The 14,517-nt window shown below is 45.8% G+C and overlaps 2 protein-coding genes across 6 annotated transcripts; one reads left to right on the top strand and one right to left on the bottom strand.

The window, feature by feature from the left end:
* Positions 1 to 313: 313 nt before the first annotated feature.
* Positions 314 to 5,135, bottom strand: Cpsf160 (cleavage and polyadenylation specificity factor subunit 1). Its single transcript, XM_017074937.4, has 4 exons — positions 4,191 to 5,135; positions 3,558 to 4,121; positions 3,005 to 3,490; positions 314 to 2,935 (listed from the first exon to the last, which is right to left on the bottom strand). Exons 1-4 carry the CDS (start codon positions 5,022 to 5,024, stop codon positions 452 to 454), a joined length of 4,368 nt encoding a protein of 1,455 aa, XP_016930426.3. The 5' UTR covers positions 5,025 to 5,135; the 3' UTR covers positions 314 to 451.
* A 463-nt stretch (positions 5,136 to 5,598) lies between these two features.
* Asx (Additional sex combs) lies at positions 5,599 to 14,391 on the top strand. Of its 5 annotated transcripts, none has more exons than XM_070995139.1 (11): positions 5,599 to 6,011; positions 7,162 to 7,473; positions 7,542 to 8,490; positions 8,550 to 9,168; positions 9,230 to 9,322; positions 9,387 to 9,452; positions 9,521 to 10,323; positions 10,455 to 11,876; positions 11,940 to 12,266; positions 12,328 to 12,605; positions 13,094 to 13,225. In XM_070995139.1, exons 2-10 carry the CDS (start codon positions 7,241 to 7,243, stop codon positions 12,592 to 12,594), a joined length of 4,779 nt encoding a protein of 1,592 aa, XP_070851240.1. In that variant the 5' UTR covers positions 5,599 to 6,011; positions 7,162 to 7,240; the 3' UTR covers positions 12,595 to 12,605; positions 13,094 to 13,225. The 5 variants fall into 5 exon arrangements, with proteins under 5 accessions (XP_070851240.1, XP_070851241.1, XP_036668903.3 ...); XM_036813008.3 differs by having other exon boundaries at positions 5,600 to 6,011; positions 12,328 to 12,574; positions 13,094 to 14,391; XM_017074145.4 differs by lacking the exon at positions 5,599 to 6,011 and adding an exon at positions 6,356 to 6,436 and having other exon boundaries at positions 12,328 to 12,574; positions 13,094 to 14,391.
* The last annotated feature ends 126 nt before the right edge of the window (positions 14,392 to 14,517 follow it).

The following is a 14,517-nucleotide window of genomic DNA, read 5'->3' as shown; positions in this document are numbered from 1 at the left end:
TCTCTTAATTGGGGAAAGTTCGTGTGTTTAAATAGTGATAAAACTAAAGAAGCACAAGGACGGTCAGACTACTGAATCTCTTTAGAAATTAAAAACTAGAGATCAAAACATTGACCTTTTTTTATGAGGGAAAGTTTTTCTTGTATTTAGTATTCAAAAAATAAATTTAAAACCAATTAAATTTTCTGTTTTTTATTTTTACCATATTTAAACTTGATAAATATTGGCAATTTAAAGTCTACAATATTAGGGAAGATTACTGTTCGCCCACAAAATTATTATCCAGCCCGCCGAAATCATAACAAGCTATAAGTTTACTTAACAAAATACTTTGTTGTGGCTTCGATTGGATTACAAAACTAGAATTACAATTGAGAAACTCGTAACATATAATATAAGCTACAGATAGAACTACCAACTAAAACTTTACATCTTTGACGCTATAGGATGTCTAGAAAACACTGGACAGTCGTTCGATTTCCAGCAAATCGCCCAGGATCTCCTCCGTCCGCGTGCCAATCTTCTTGGCCACCTCATTGCGCTCCGAATTGGCCATTAGGCGATATGACCATATTAAATCTCCGTCGATGACGCAGCGTGAGGGGTTGATACCCTGCTTCTTGGTGGATTTGAGAGTGCGATATTCCTTGGGATTCAGGCCACATAGGTGATCCTGGTAAGAGAGGAGGACGTTTTGCAACATAAGGAATCTCCTGTACACTTTCTCGGGAAGTGGCAGGCAATATCCCAGAGCTCCATCTAGGGTTCCATAAACTACAAAGTGCTTGTTTTCGTAGAGGAAAGGTTGGCGCTGATGAAGTCCCTTTTGATGGCACTGCACGCGGAACATGGTGTTCACCACCTGTCCCAGATGATAATCCGCCTTGCGAAGCAGTTTCTGGCCACCGAGAGATTCCCTGGCCTCTGGCTGGTACATGTAGACAATTATATTGCGCTCAGCATCGGACACTAGAAAACCCAGATTCGAATTGTCCACCATAAATTCAATACCATACACCTCCAGAGGATTGAAATCTCGCGATGCCAGCGACAAAGTGCGATACTCCTCTTGGAAGCGCAGCAAACTTATAGATTTGTATACATCTGCGATGAAAATCAGTGATTTCACGGTGATAATCTGGTGCACATAGATATTTGTATCTATGAAAGCCACGCCGATGAGATCTCCATCGCGTAGCTGCCAAATGTAGATCTTTTGTCCCAGCCCAGTGACCAGGAAGCCCAGCACATCCGAAATGGCCGAAACGGGTCCTTTCTGCTCCTTTTTAAAGACTTCTTTCAGCTTGAATTTGGTCATGGGTTTTCCGGGCTCAGGAACCACCTCGATGATATCATAAATATGTATATTTCCTCTACTGGTAATATCTTCACTGTAGTTAAAGTTAGTTCCAATGCACAGGTATTCCTTGAGACCAGATCTAGTACCTTCGTATGATAATTTAACGATCTTAAATGCTGTTACATGCTCCCAGGGCTCAAATGAAATCGATGCATCTGGCACAATCTCCCAGGTTTCCGGTGATATTAAAACCATTTCAAACTGCGATCCAATGGGATAGATAAACCGCTCGCCACGACTTTCCTCTGACAGCTCCTTATCCTCTCCATTAAACCGATAGTACTTGGTCATCGGCTCCTCCGTTTGGGTTATCAAACAGTAAACCCTGTTCTCGCGGTGGTAAACAAGTTGTCTTGGTGTACATCTCAGTGGAACCTTTCTCACCGGCCACGTAGAGTCGTAACTCAGGTAGCTGGGCAGCACAGAGATCTTTAACTCATAAGTGGTGTCAAAGTACAAGAATCCATTGGGTATATTCACATTGTTAAAGGCAGCAAAGCTACGCACATCTCCATTTCCCAGCAGCCGATGTATACGAAGTTCTCCGCGGGATGTTAGGAAGACAAAGCAGGGATTGACTCCACACACCATAATGCCAGAAAGCCCTCCTACGTTGGCAAACGGTCTCAGTTTTTGGACATATTTCGGTTGCATTTGATAGGATTCTATCTCCTCCTGCTCCTCGTTCTCGTCCAAATCAATATGCGATGGCTGTTCGTCCAACAGATTCAGTTGCTCTAGCTTGCGGAAGCGAATCTTCAGATGACCCTTTGGATATCGGAAGACCTGGTAAATAAGCAGCTCTACTCGAGTTCTCACCATGAGTAGAGGTCTTTCTCCGTTGAGACCCAACCCTATGACACTCAACTCCAGAGGCAGTGGAGAGTTTGCATGCTGGGGCATACAAGCTTGGACAATGCCTGCCTTGGAGTTCTCTTGTGTAGTCAGTGAAATGGGTACGAATTCCATGGCGTCCGTGAGTACTACGGCTCCATTGCCCACATCGTTTACGAGATATACCAGCTTCATGTCCGGCATGGAGTAGATCTCCAACGTGCCACTCTGTCGTGCAACCACCAACCAATAGCTGGGCTTGGCTTGCACTAGGAGACGGCGCCACCAGTCGGAGTTCTTCTGTTTGGATTGCTTGGCCAAATCCGCCATACTATTCATCTTGAAAGCACTTCCGGCGTCGCCGTAGAGCAGATCTTCTTCGTCCTCCACCTTCATGTTGGGCTCTGCCTTCATGTAGCCCCCAAAACTGTGGCCAAATCCACTGTTTGAGCTTCCCGTGAGATTGATATCATCTCCCTTGACTGTAAATAATCCTGATAAATCTTTATAAGCGGAGATGGCAACAACGGCGGGGGAACTGCTGATCGTGTGCTTGTTGATAGCCAATCGCGGAGTTCCACGTGTTTCTCGCAGCGCCAGTGTGATTACCTGACCATTTAGCACCCGCAGGCAGACATACGGATCTGCTATTGACACCTGCACCACTGGCGAGCCCACATCGATGGGCACATTCTGGATCAGACGAGTTCCTTGCAGTAACCTGACGTGACGAGTGGTGACCTGGTAAATAAAGAAACACAAAAATTAAAAAATACACAACAAATCTGATTAGCACTGTTTTAAACTCACCTGGACAATAAACCGCTGCTGTCCAAGATTACCGACATATATGGTCGGCTGGTTAACAGTGAAACCTGTATTTTCGATCTCGTTAATTTCCTGTCCTGTTTGCAAAACCAAGGTGGAGTTCCTTTGTGAAAGCAACATAAAATCGTGCTGATCATGCCGGGAGGTCTTTTTGGTGGCATCATCAAACACGGTCCACACATCGAGGCAGCCGTCAAGCTCAAAGCTTGTGATGATCTGCGGATTGATGCAGTTTACAAACACCGACAAAGCTCCGTTCTTGCTATGACCCGTGGCAGCAACCAGCTCGATCTTCAGATCCTGCAGAGATTCCGCATGTGGTCGCAATGTGGCCCCATCCTCTTCGAACTCTACTCTTTCTCCGGCGCACATATAGTTGATGGGAGCCACGTTTATTAGACTGTCGCAAACCTCAAAGACAAACTTGCGCAGCTGAAGAACCGATGCCTTAGCTCCCAAGCCGTACACCTGTAAAATGAAGGGAACATTTTTAGAAATTCTGCATTTCAAGTAGCTAATTAGATATTTTACGTACCTCCAGTTCTTCATCCTCAATGCGACGCGATTTGGCTTGGGTGGGTACCATTTCCATTTGGTCAACATCGAAAATCTCCTCTACATTCTGATCCTCATCCTGTAGATTGCGCTGCTGCTGCTCTGCCTGCTGCTCTACATCATCCAAAGTAATTACCGTGCTCTGATCCTCCTCTGTAAAGTGCAGCAGCAGGGAATTTCCGAGACGTGATCCCAAGAAGATGTATTCCGAGTGGAGGACGCAGATGCAACTCGTCAGCACACTGGCAGCTGCTTTGTGGAAATGGAAGTTCCTCACCGTCCTCATCGAGTCAACGCAAAGAGTGAGCACATAGAGATCTCCAGTCCGCAGCGAGATCACCAGCTTGTCCACATCAATGAAAGCGAAGTTGGCACAGTCCAAACTGATCCGAACTCCATCCTGCGGCTTCAGCGGAAACGCAGTGCTGTTGTCGGCTGAACTGTTCAGACTGACGCCATATGGAGGAACGCTTTGGTTGAGATAGATCACGGCATTGACGGTCATGACCAGACATCCCCCAATGGGTTTTTGAATGGGATAAACCTGGAAAATGAAGAGCACATTAGAATATATTTATAGAGAAAATCATATTCCTAGAATTCTCTTCCCTACCTGCAAACAGTCGAACGGCAAACTGTTGACAGTCCATATAATCGGATGCACTCGCTGCTGGATATTCAAAGAAATGGCCACCAGAACACAGGTATCCGAGCGCACCTTGATCCTTCCCGGACAGGTGCGCACCGGCTCGTAGAGAATAAGCAGCGTGGGCTCGTAGTAGCCGTGAAGGAACTGTATGTCCAGCACATTGTCGATCTTTTCGTCCAGATCCCGCAGTGCTATCAAATACGAGGCCATAATGGGCGTCCTGCTGACCATGGCTGTGGGAGCCTTTTTGATTGGCTTCACATCCGCCAGCTCGATCTCGTCCAGGCTGTTGTCCTTGCGAAAGGGCAGCACCACCAGTCGCTTGCCGTAGACCAACATGACGGCGCACCTGGAATCCGGATCCACGCGGACTGTGGGCACAAAGTACCGGCCCGTCCAGCCGCCACGAATGTCATCCTCCTCGAAGTAGTGAAGCGAGAGGGTCTTCAGGGCATACGTATCCGGATCGTGCTGCAGCACGGACAACTTGGCGTCTTTGAAGCTGATCAGCAGGGCATCCCGCATGGCTCCCGCCAAGGAGACGCACTGCAGCGACATCACGTTGCCGTACAGGTTGTACGTGGCCAGGCACTCCAGCCGCATCTTGGGCGCCAGCCGCATCTCGCTGGGATTCAGCTTCTGCCGCTGGCCCGCCTCCACGTTGGGCGCTACACGGTACACCTTCAGCACATTGGCGCCCGCCACCACCAGGTTCTCCTCCAGGTTGTTGAAGAAGCGGCACGCTATCGAAAACTCCAGCGCCGTGGCGGCGTGCGTCTGCTTGCACATGGAAAACATTGCGGTTGTCTGGTTTGCTCGCTGTAGCAACTATTTAAAACATTATTAAACAATTTAGCAAGTTAAACAATTTGCCGGCCCAACACAGCAGCTGCGGAACTATCGATTGCGGGAGCAGAGTTATCGGCCAGTGGTGCGGCTTTTTTTGGCTACATTTTAGTCAGAGGAAATCCAGATTGGCTATCTTTTATGAAACCTATATTTTAGCGGGTTTTTTAAATATGATAAATTAATAACTTCTAGCTATTTTTGTCTGATTTACTATATAATCTTGTATTTGAAAAAAGCTGCCTTTTTTACAATATGAGATGAATACAGTTGACCTATTTATTCATCTATTTTCAGAGAACCTTATAAAAGACGGGCGTTTATTTTAAGGATTAAAAAGATTGAATAGTGAGTATCCAACTGAGAGTTCACTGTTTTGAGCGATCACTCTTTTTGGCGCCATCACAAATATTCCTGTCGCTAGGTTTTTTTTTTAGCCAGTTCCCCGCCGGTGTGATCATACGATAGGTGGCAACCCTGCTGCGGGAGCAGTGACTGCGCAAATACTTCCGCTCCTATCCGATATCCGATGTATCGGATGCGACATCAACAACCCCATCGGACTTGGCACGGCAGCCAGAAATTCGAGCGATTCGCATTAAAAATTGGCCAAGAAAAAATATTTAAAAGTCGGTGTGATTAGTGCCCGGTATTCGTATTGTACTAACTAAAACAATTTCATTCAATTAAACGCAGCTTTTCTGCGTAGTGTGCGAGCGAGAGGGTCGGCCGCTGGGCCCGATAGCCGAAACGCGTGCGCCAGAAAGGGACCGGCATAGCTAGCTAGAAAAGAATCATTTTGTAGCTGCTTTGTTTGTGTGTTTGGCATTCACATTTCCCCCATTCAATATTTAATTTAGTGAGCCATTAGCGAGGCGGAAATCGGCATTATGCAAAAGATAGTGCTCTAGTACAGCTCGAAATCCGTACAATAAATAGGTAAATGATCCGCTAAAAGTTCTTTAAAATAGCAGCAAAAGCAATTTTTCTACTTCTTCGCTGGTGTGTGCATGTGAGTGTGTGTGTGCGTGCGTGAGAAAAAAATATAACCAACCAACAACTTCGCAGGTCGTTCGCAGTTGTTGTTGTTGCAGTTACATTGTTGTTTTTGTTTAATTTTAATGCTGGCGAGTGCAGAAAATCGAAAGGAAAACTAAAACGATAATTGAAACCAAAGCAAAAGGAAAATCTCCGCATAGCCGCAATTCGATTACATATAAAAATTACACACTCACACACACACACACTTCTAACGAAATACATACGTACATACATACACACAGATGGCAGTACATATACAAAGGGCGAAACGTTAAAATTATACAGACAGTTTTTGCCTTAAAATGGACAATACGGCTGGCCAGGTTAGTGCAGGATTAATCGGGCCATAGACCAAAGAACCAGGAACTAGTTTGTCAACCCAAGCGGGCATCTAAAGTTTCAGCCAGGAAGCCAAATGTGCTTATATTTGGGCAATATTGTCGCAGGAGCATCAATGAAAAATTACGAAAACCTAGGACTACTCCTAATGGTAAACTAAAAGTAGGATTTTATCATTTTGAATCTAAAACCTACTTTTAGCTGAACTTGTGGGTAATCAAAAAAGACCTTAGTAAAATGTGTTATTGTAGGTTGAGAAGTACATTTCAAGTAACACACATTGCACCCAAAATTTATTATTTATTTATAAATGGTACAAATTTTTTTTGAAAATATATTCACTAAAACATTATATTCTTTTTACAAAACCCTCATAAGTATTATGTTTTAAAGACATATACTCAGAGAGCCGGTAGTATATTTACTTTGAGGAGTAAACAAATAAGTTCTGCTGCCAGATTTCATTAACAAACCAGAAATAAACCATTAAACACAGATATTGTTTAATTTTAAATACATTTTTCATTTAAAAAATAAATCTAATTTTGAGCTTAATAGGTAAAGTGCTCTTATTAGGTTAATACAGTGCATTCGCTAAACATGGTTAACTTTGCCCGAGATAAAATATAAAAGTTCCTTAAACTTCAAGCAGTTTTCTTGACAAACAATAACTAATATTCCGGAATTACGCCTTCCAATCCATTTCCAGTATGTGCGGAAGAAACTTGCCTGACATGGATGCATGGATCAAAAGTTCGCTGTAAATAGATTAGGCAGAGCGATTAACAATGAAAACTATAACGCCGGATACGACGACGACGGCGTCTCAGCACCAACAACTTCTCATTCCACAAGCGGATCAGCATCACCAACCGATGCTGCAGCAGCAGTCCCTGTTGGCCGCTCCACCGCCTCCCATTATAATGGAGCATGTCAATCTGGTGGACGACGACGAGAAGGATCCACTTGCCCTAGAGCAGCTGGAGGTGTCGCCCTCTACCAAGCACACGCACAGTCTGAGGTGAGTTGGCATTCGAGTTACCCCAAATCTGCCTAAATATCTTAATCACACAACTAATTTCCTTCCAGACGCCACCTGCCACGCATTATCGTGAAACCCATACCACCTGAGAAGAAGCCAATGGCGCCCAGTGAAGAGCCAGTCGTCAGTCCTGCACCTGCACCGGCAACTGCTCCTGCTCCGCCCACGCGCCTCATCTGCAGCCGAAGAATCCAGCAACAGCAACAGGTCAAAGCGGCAGCAGCAGCAGCGGCGGCGGCAGCGGCAGCAGCAGCAGCAGCTGCAGCGGCCTCAGCTCAAGCCCAAGCCGCCGCCAGCTACCCATCCGCCATCTCACCCGGTAGCAAGGCCGGCTCCTCGCAAGCTTCGACCATGCGGGAGGTCCTGGCCTCCATACCCGGCTTTAGTGTTAAGCCCCGACGGAGAAGCAATAAAAAGCTGACAACAGCGGCGCAAATTGAACAAACAAAGGATGGCAAGATCGACCTGGAGACCCCAGACTCCATACTGGCCTCCACCAACCTGAGGGCGCTGCTAAATAAGCAAACGTTCTCACTCCTGCCGCCGCTCTATCAATACAATCTCATACAGCTGCTGCCCAGCGTGGATCGCGAGGCCAGCGAACTGGAGCTGCCTAGCAGCAGCGGAAGTGGAAGCAGCCCCTCGGAGGCTATTCGGCTCAGTGCCTCTTGCCTGAACAACGAGTTCTTCGCCCGTGCCTGTTTGGAATGGCGGGAGCGGTTAAGCGAAGGCGAGTTCACTCCGGAGAATCAGCTTAAACTCAAAACGGAGGCAGAGCGCGAAAAGAACAAGCTGGATCCCTGGAAGCTGAAACACTTTGAGCCCTTCTGGGGTGAGAAGAGTTCCAGAAGCAAGGAAAAGCCAGAAGGCCACGCTAAGGATCAAAAGCTTACGGCCAGCGTTAAGAGTGAGCCCAAACCACCAGCGACATCGCAACAAAAACCACAGCAACAACAAGCAACATGTGATAATGAGACTGAATTAAAATTTGATTTGGTAAGCAACGAAAAACAATTAATACCCAACTCAAATTAATTTTATGTACAAACTTGCAGAGCACAAAGTGCGAAACGACAGCAGCAACCACAAAAACTACAGTAGCAACAAATGTAGCAGCTAAATCAAGCACACCTGGCACCAGCAGCCAGAACAGTGTGTTAAACGAACAGCAACGCCGTATCCTCAAACGTCCATCGAGTAGTCCTTCGCAACGCAAGCAGGCACAGGCACCCACAACGATAGCCACCATAACTCTGGACGACGATCCCGACGAGCTGCCCAGCACATCGAAGGATAGCAAGCAGCCGAAGATGGCCGAAATTGTTCCTAATGCGTCAGGGAATGTTGCTGTCGCTGCCTCAGAGGTTGATGTTGTGGATCATGCCGCAGCAGAAACAAAAATCAAGGAGGAGGTGCAGCAGCACCAACAACAACATCAGCCACTTATCAACAGTACCTGTGATAAAATTGAGCCATCTGAGTGCAGTGAGGAGGTGATCGTTGCCATCAAACAAGTGGATAATGTAGACGTGGTGGAGCCTGTGGCTCCTGCAGCTACCATGCCAGCGATTGCTGCTGTGACCCCAGCTGCACCAAAGCCAGAACCCATGGCAACCAATCCGGAGGTGGTCAATCAGTTTGTAAGCTACTTGCAAAGCGTTGAACTAACAGCTGGTAAGTTGGATATGGTTTTACGAAATACATATTTTGTTCACTAAAATCTTCACACTTATAGAAACCAAAGCGCCTTTGGACAATACAAACGAGGCAGATATTATGACAGGAACAAACAGCCATGATTTCGTGTTTGCAGATACCATCGATCACGGTTAGTTTGCATTTAGCTGATTGTCAGTATTAGCAACTAATTTTTTTTCATTCTTTTTAATCAGCCTATTTCCAAGACCATCAATCAACCATCAATCACAACTACTTCACTTCATCTTCATCGTCCAACAGTAATCATACTTATCTCTTACATATTCCAGAATCTAATATATTTTATTGTTCCTATTTTGCTGTGTAGCGGCGACCACTGCAGCTAATAAACTGGAAGAGCATAGTGATAAGCTGGAGGACTCACCGATGCCCATTGCAAGCTCAATTTCTGGGTCGACGCCGGCCAGTTCGATAACATCCACCAGCTGCACCTCGTCCTCATCCTCCACCGCCTCAATGTCGTCATCGTGCTCTAGTAGCAATTCAGGATCGACGACGACCGCGCCCACGACATCATCGTCGACCGGGGCAGCCACAGCTCCATTAACGCTAGCGGCGGCAGCTGAAACCACTCTGGCAAGTGTTCAAGCCATGCTCTCAACGGTGGCCAAGTTGCAGCAGCAGCAACAACATCAGCAACAGGATTTGCCCGTGGAATTAAACTCAAATGAAATGTACCAGCACGTTCAGCACGATTGGAACTTTGGCGACATTAAACTGAGCAGCTCACAATCAACTGGGGATCAGCAGCGAAACCTAAGCCACGAAGCTATTGATCTGATGGATGTAGTGCAAGATGCCGACGTTATCGACGACATTATGGAAAACGATGTGTGCCACGAAGTGCTTGATGACGAAGAGGAGGACGATGACCAGGAGGAGGAAGACGATGAGGTGGTGGAATGTATAACGGAGGACCAACAGGAACAGCCGATGATGGATGAAGACAGCGAAGTCGTGCGCGAGATAGTGGACAAACTGCAGCAACATCAGCAGCAGCAACAACAGCAGCAGCAGCAGCAACAACATCAGCAGCTGCATATCCAGGATATGGTCCAACTGTCTCAGCATTCGTTTATGCCGCAAGCTCATAGCGAGTATGGAAATGATGTAAGTTAAATCGAATAATCGTATATGTCAGTTAGAGATATAACTTTAATGTTTTAAAATATTAAAAGTTATTTAATGAATGATGTTTGTTGGTTTCGGTTAAAGGTAATAACTATTTTATTTTTTATTAGATCGGCCAGGAAATGCTTTGCGACGCAGTCCCGATGTCTGCTGCCGAAATGGAGGTGTCCAGCACGGTTATCACCAACAGCAGCAACAGCAACGACAGCAGCAACAATCTAAGCCTTTGCAGCAGCAGTAACAGCCTCACCATCAGTCAGTTGCCGCAGCAACCTGCGCAACATCAGCAGCCTCAGCAAAACGCCCAGCCGACTGCACCGCAACAACGACAGATTTTGGTGGACTCCAATGGTCAGATAATTGGAAACTTTCTGCTACAACAGCAACGCCAGCAGCAACAACAGCAGCTACTACAACAGTTTACGCTGCAGGCGGCTGCCGCACAGCAGCAACAACATCAGCAGCAGCAGCAACAACAACAGCATCAGCAGCAGCCCCAACAGCAAGCAACAAGTAGCAACGCCTTGACCAAGACATTACCAGTGGCTCTTCGCAACGGAGCCCAACAGTTCCTGTCTCCCAATATGCTCGCCCAACAACACCAGCAGCAGCAACAACTAGAACAGCAACAACAGCAGGCTGCTGCACAACAAAAGCAACAGCAAATTCAGCAGTTTGCCCTGCAACAGGCGCAACTACATCAGCGACAACTACTGGCCCAGGCCGCTAACAACAATCTACTGCAGCAACAGCAGCAACAACAGCAGCAGCAAAATGTTGCTCCAGCGACAACGCAGTCCAAGTTCATTGCCAAGCCATTGAATATCATCTCCATGACGCGACCTGCCAATGCATCGCCTACCACAGCAGCAACAACAGCAAATACCGCAACTATTCCGTCCGCCTACGCCAATGTTGTTGCTGTGGCAAGCGCGCAACAATCGCCGCCAGTACCTGCCCCCCAACAACAGCAGCAAACAGCCCAGCAGCAGCACCTGGCCAATCACAACAGCAATATGCAGCAGTTGCCTACTATTCCCAATGTGCTTACGATGAAAGCCTTGCCCCCATCGGGAGTGCCTTCCACAATAGCCCAGCAAAGATTGCAGCCAAAAATGCCAACGGGCAAGGGACGCAAGGCCACCAGCAACAGGTTGCCACCGGGTGCTGTCAATCTAGAGCGTAGCTATCAAATCTGCCAGGCCGTAATCCAAAACAGTCCGAATCGAGAAAACCTGAAGGCGCAGTTGCGTCCGCCTGCCGCCATTCTGAACCAGCATCAGCCGACGGTAACTACTGCGGCGACACCTGTCAACCCGGTGACCCTAAATGTTTCAACGGTGGCTGCCACACCCATGTCCAACGTGACGACGGCTAGTGGGAGTATGGGAGCAGCAGCCGTGGCCGCAGCCCCGCCGCAGAATATTTTGAAGCAAGAAGAGCTGTTGGTCAGTGGAGCCGTGGGTGCTGGAGCTCTGCCCGCTGGATTACCGCCGAATGTAATGGGTGTTGGACGTCCGGGAGTGTATAAGGTAGAAGCTAGCTTGTAATAAATTAATTTCTTTATAAACTAATCAAATCTTTGGCTGTTTCAGGTCATTGGACCCCGAATGAGTGGCTTTCCGCGGAAGAAATACGTGCAAAGAAAGCCCTCACCTACCACCCTCATCCGGCATGTGTTTAGTCCAGGACCTGGCGGAGCTACAGCTACCCCTCAACAGTTGCAGTTATTGCAGCAGCATCATCAGTCGGCCCCTTCACCAGTGCCAGTGTCAGTGCAAAATTCCCAGCAGCCGGCGCCAGAGCAATTGATCCATCAGAATGGTAGCGGGCAATATGTTCTTGTTCATCGCGCAAATGTGGGTGCAGCTGACAATCAAGCGCCTAGGGCCTCCAGCGCCCCACCGATGCATCAAAACCAGGTAATTTATCATTTAGCATTTTAAAATATTTTATCCTTACTGAAATTTGTATGCCATTTAGTTTGTCACTGTTCAGAATCCGCTACACAGCCTGAATGGCATTTCTATGGGTGGACGCGGGCGTCCAGCATCGGTGGATACAACTGCAGGCAGCGGCAACGTTATGGCGCCAACAATGTCCGGCACAGATCCGTTGCATCATCATCACCACGAGCTGCAGCAACAGCAGCAGCAGCAACATCAGCAGCCGCAGCCGCTGGGCAATGTGGGCGCCGCCGCGAATATTGTGCGGCGCAATATCGCTGCAGGTAAATTGGTGTATTATTAGTGGTTAGCGAGGTACGTCTTTCAAATCACCACCCACAAATTCATCAACCTATTGGTCATGTTACCATAATTGGCACGCAATCATTAGTTTGTTGCATAGATTTGTTAGATTAACCAACGTGATCGAATCACTTTTTTGTTTTGTACTTTATCTAGACAAGTTGCATGTACTAGGAAAGATTTTAATTCCCCTAAATCCAGTCACATAGCAGGGGCCTATGAAACATATGAAAACTTTCCAATATTATTTGAATTTAAATATTTCTTAAGGGTTTCATTGTAACTAGTTTCAAAGGTATATTAAGTTTGTAGAGCATAAATGTAGTATCAAAAATGTTCTGTACCTTAATTTATAGTTGATACGGCCCCTGTTAGACACCATTTTAATAAATATGTTTATACTTCATAGATTATTTATTTTGTTAGTAAGTATTTAAGTATAGAATATGACTTCAGTGCCGTATACATCTTATTAAAGTTTTGAAATAATTTCCAATTAGGACCCAATATCGCCTACATCGACGGCAGCAATACCAACTCATCCTCCGTCGCTCTCATGGAAGCTGGCAACAACTACATAGTGACGACCAACGCAGCACCAACAGCAGCACCTTCGCCCGTCAACCAGCAACAACAGTCGCAGCAATCCGCTACGCAACACCAGCATCCACTGCTTCAGCTGCATCCGAGCGGGGAGAACACTCCGCCAGGCAATGAGGCAGCAGCAGCGCCAAACAACTGCGCCTGCTCACTTAACGCCATGGTGATCTGTCAGCAGTGCGGAGCCTTCTGTCACGACGACTGCATCGGTGCGGCAAAGCTGTGCGTCGCCTGCGTGATTAGATGAGGTGGATAACGTATTATAGTTACTTAGATACACGTATCTTTAGTCGATCCCAGTAGAGAGAGATACCGAGTGTTTGAATTGTGAACTATAGCAATCGAAGACAGCAAAGGCGAAAACCAAGTGTACAACCAACAAAGTAAAACAACGCAAGTGCAGAGGCTTACGCACAGACGCAGCAATGGCAACCATACATTAATGTATATTATAATTCATTTGCAATTCATGTAAACTAAGCAAAACTGGCAATTCGTAACACTTTTTGTATAAAGATAGGGAAGAGGAGTTAAGCCTAAAATGCAAGCTAGTGTTGTGTGTTTTGTGCTTGTTGCATATCCCTAAAGATACTCGTTGATTTTTGTGATTGTTTAAGGATATCACAAGCACTCTAAAAGAACAATAGAATTCGATATGAAAACTATAATTTAAATTACAGCAAAGCAAATATGATCCAACAGAACTAATTCAAATGTAAATATATATGTTTAAATGTAATTTATATGGAACAATATGAACTACATACGAGGTTAGGTTAGCATATGGACTCACTCACGTCTAATGACTATATTTTTATAATTTATTCGCTGTATGTGCGTGATTCGGTTGGTTCGATCTATGAATATACGAACTTGATCAATATAATTATTGTTAGTTAAGTATACTATAATTTACTGTATAATTTATGAAATATTCATAATGTATTTTGAAAACGCTTGGGCCCAGCGCTTAGGCTTTAATTTGTAATTCTCTAAGTTTAGTATTATCCACCCGACGACACCCACATACACACTCACCCAAGCGATTTAAGACTCTCCACGCCCACATTTCTTTAGCATGTAGCGCATAAACGTAAATGTAATACACGTAATTGATTTCTAAACGAAACCCAATATGTTAAGCTAAAACTGTTGATAAATACGAAAATACATTAAAAATATGAAGAGAAAAAAAGAACTACAAACAGAAAAATGAACACAGTATGAGGAAACTAAATGAATTATAGCCAGAAATCAACAGCAACATCAGCAAAAACCAATGGCGAGATAAATCCAAATTCAAAAACAAAACCTTAACGAAGAA

This window comes from Drosophila suzukii, chromosome 2R (assembly GCF_043229965.1).
Source record: "Drosophila suzukii chromosome 2R, CBGP_Dsuzu_IsoJpt1.0, whole genome shotgun sequence".
Lineage (NCBI taxonomy): Eukaryota > Metazoa > Arthropoda > Insecta > Diptera > Drosophilidae > Drosophila > Drosophila suzukii.
The sequence above is the reverse complement of the archived record's forward strand: the minus strand, read 5'-3'. Positions and strand labels throughout refer to the sequence as shown.

Excerpts from the sequence above, each read along its gene's own strand:
- Cpsf160 (XM_017074937.4), bottom strand. The coding sequence starts at position 5,024 with ATGTTTTCCATGTGCAAGCAGACGCACGCCGCCACGGCGCTGGAGTTT. Across the intron at positions 4,122-4,190 it reads TGCCGTTCGACTGTTTGCAG|GTTTATCCCATTCAAAAACC; the intron begins GTAGGGAAGAGA and ends TTCATTTTCCAG. Across the intron at positions 3,491-3,557 it reads TTGAGGATGAAGAACTGGAG|GTGTACGGCTTGGGAGCTAA; the intron begins GTACGTAAAATA and ends TTCATTTTACAG.
- Asx (XM_036813008.3), top strand. The coding sequence starts at position 7,241 with ATGAAAACTATAACGCCGGATACGACGACGACGGCGTCTCAGCACCAA. Across the intron at positions 7,474-7,541 it reads AAGCACACGCACAGTCTGAG|ACGCCACCTGCCACGCATTA; the intron begins GTGAGTTGGCAT and ends ATTTCCTTCCAG. Across the intron at positions 10,324-10,454 it reads ATAGCGAGTATGGAAATGAT|ATCGGCCAGGAAATGCTTTG; the intron begins GTAAGTTAAATC and ends ATTTTTTATTAG.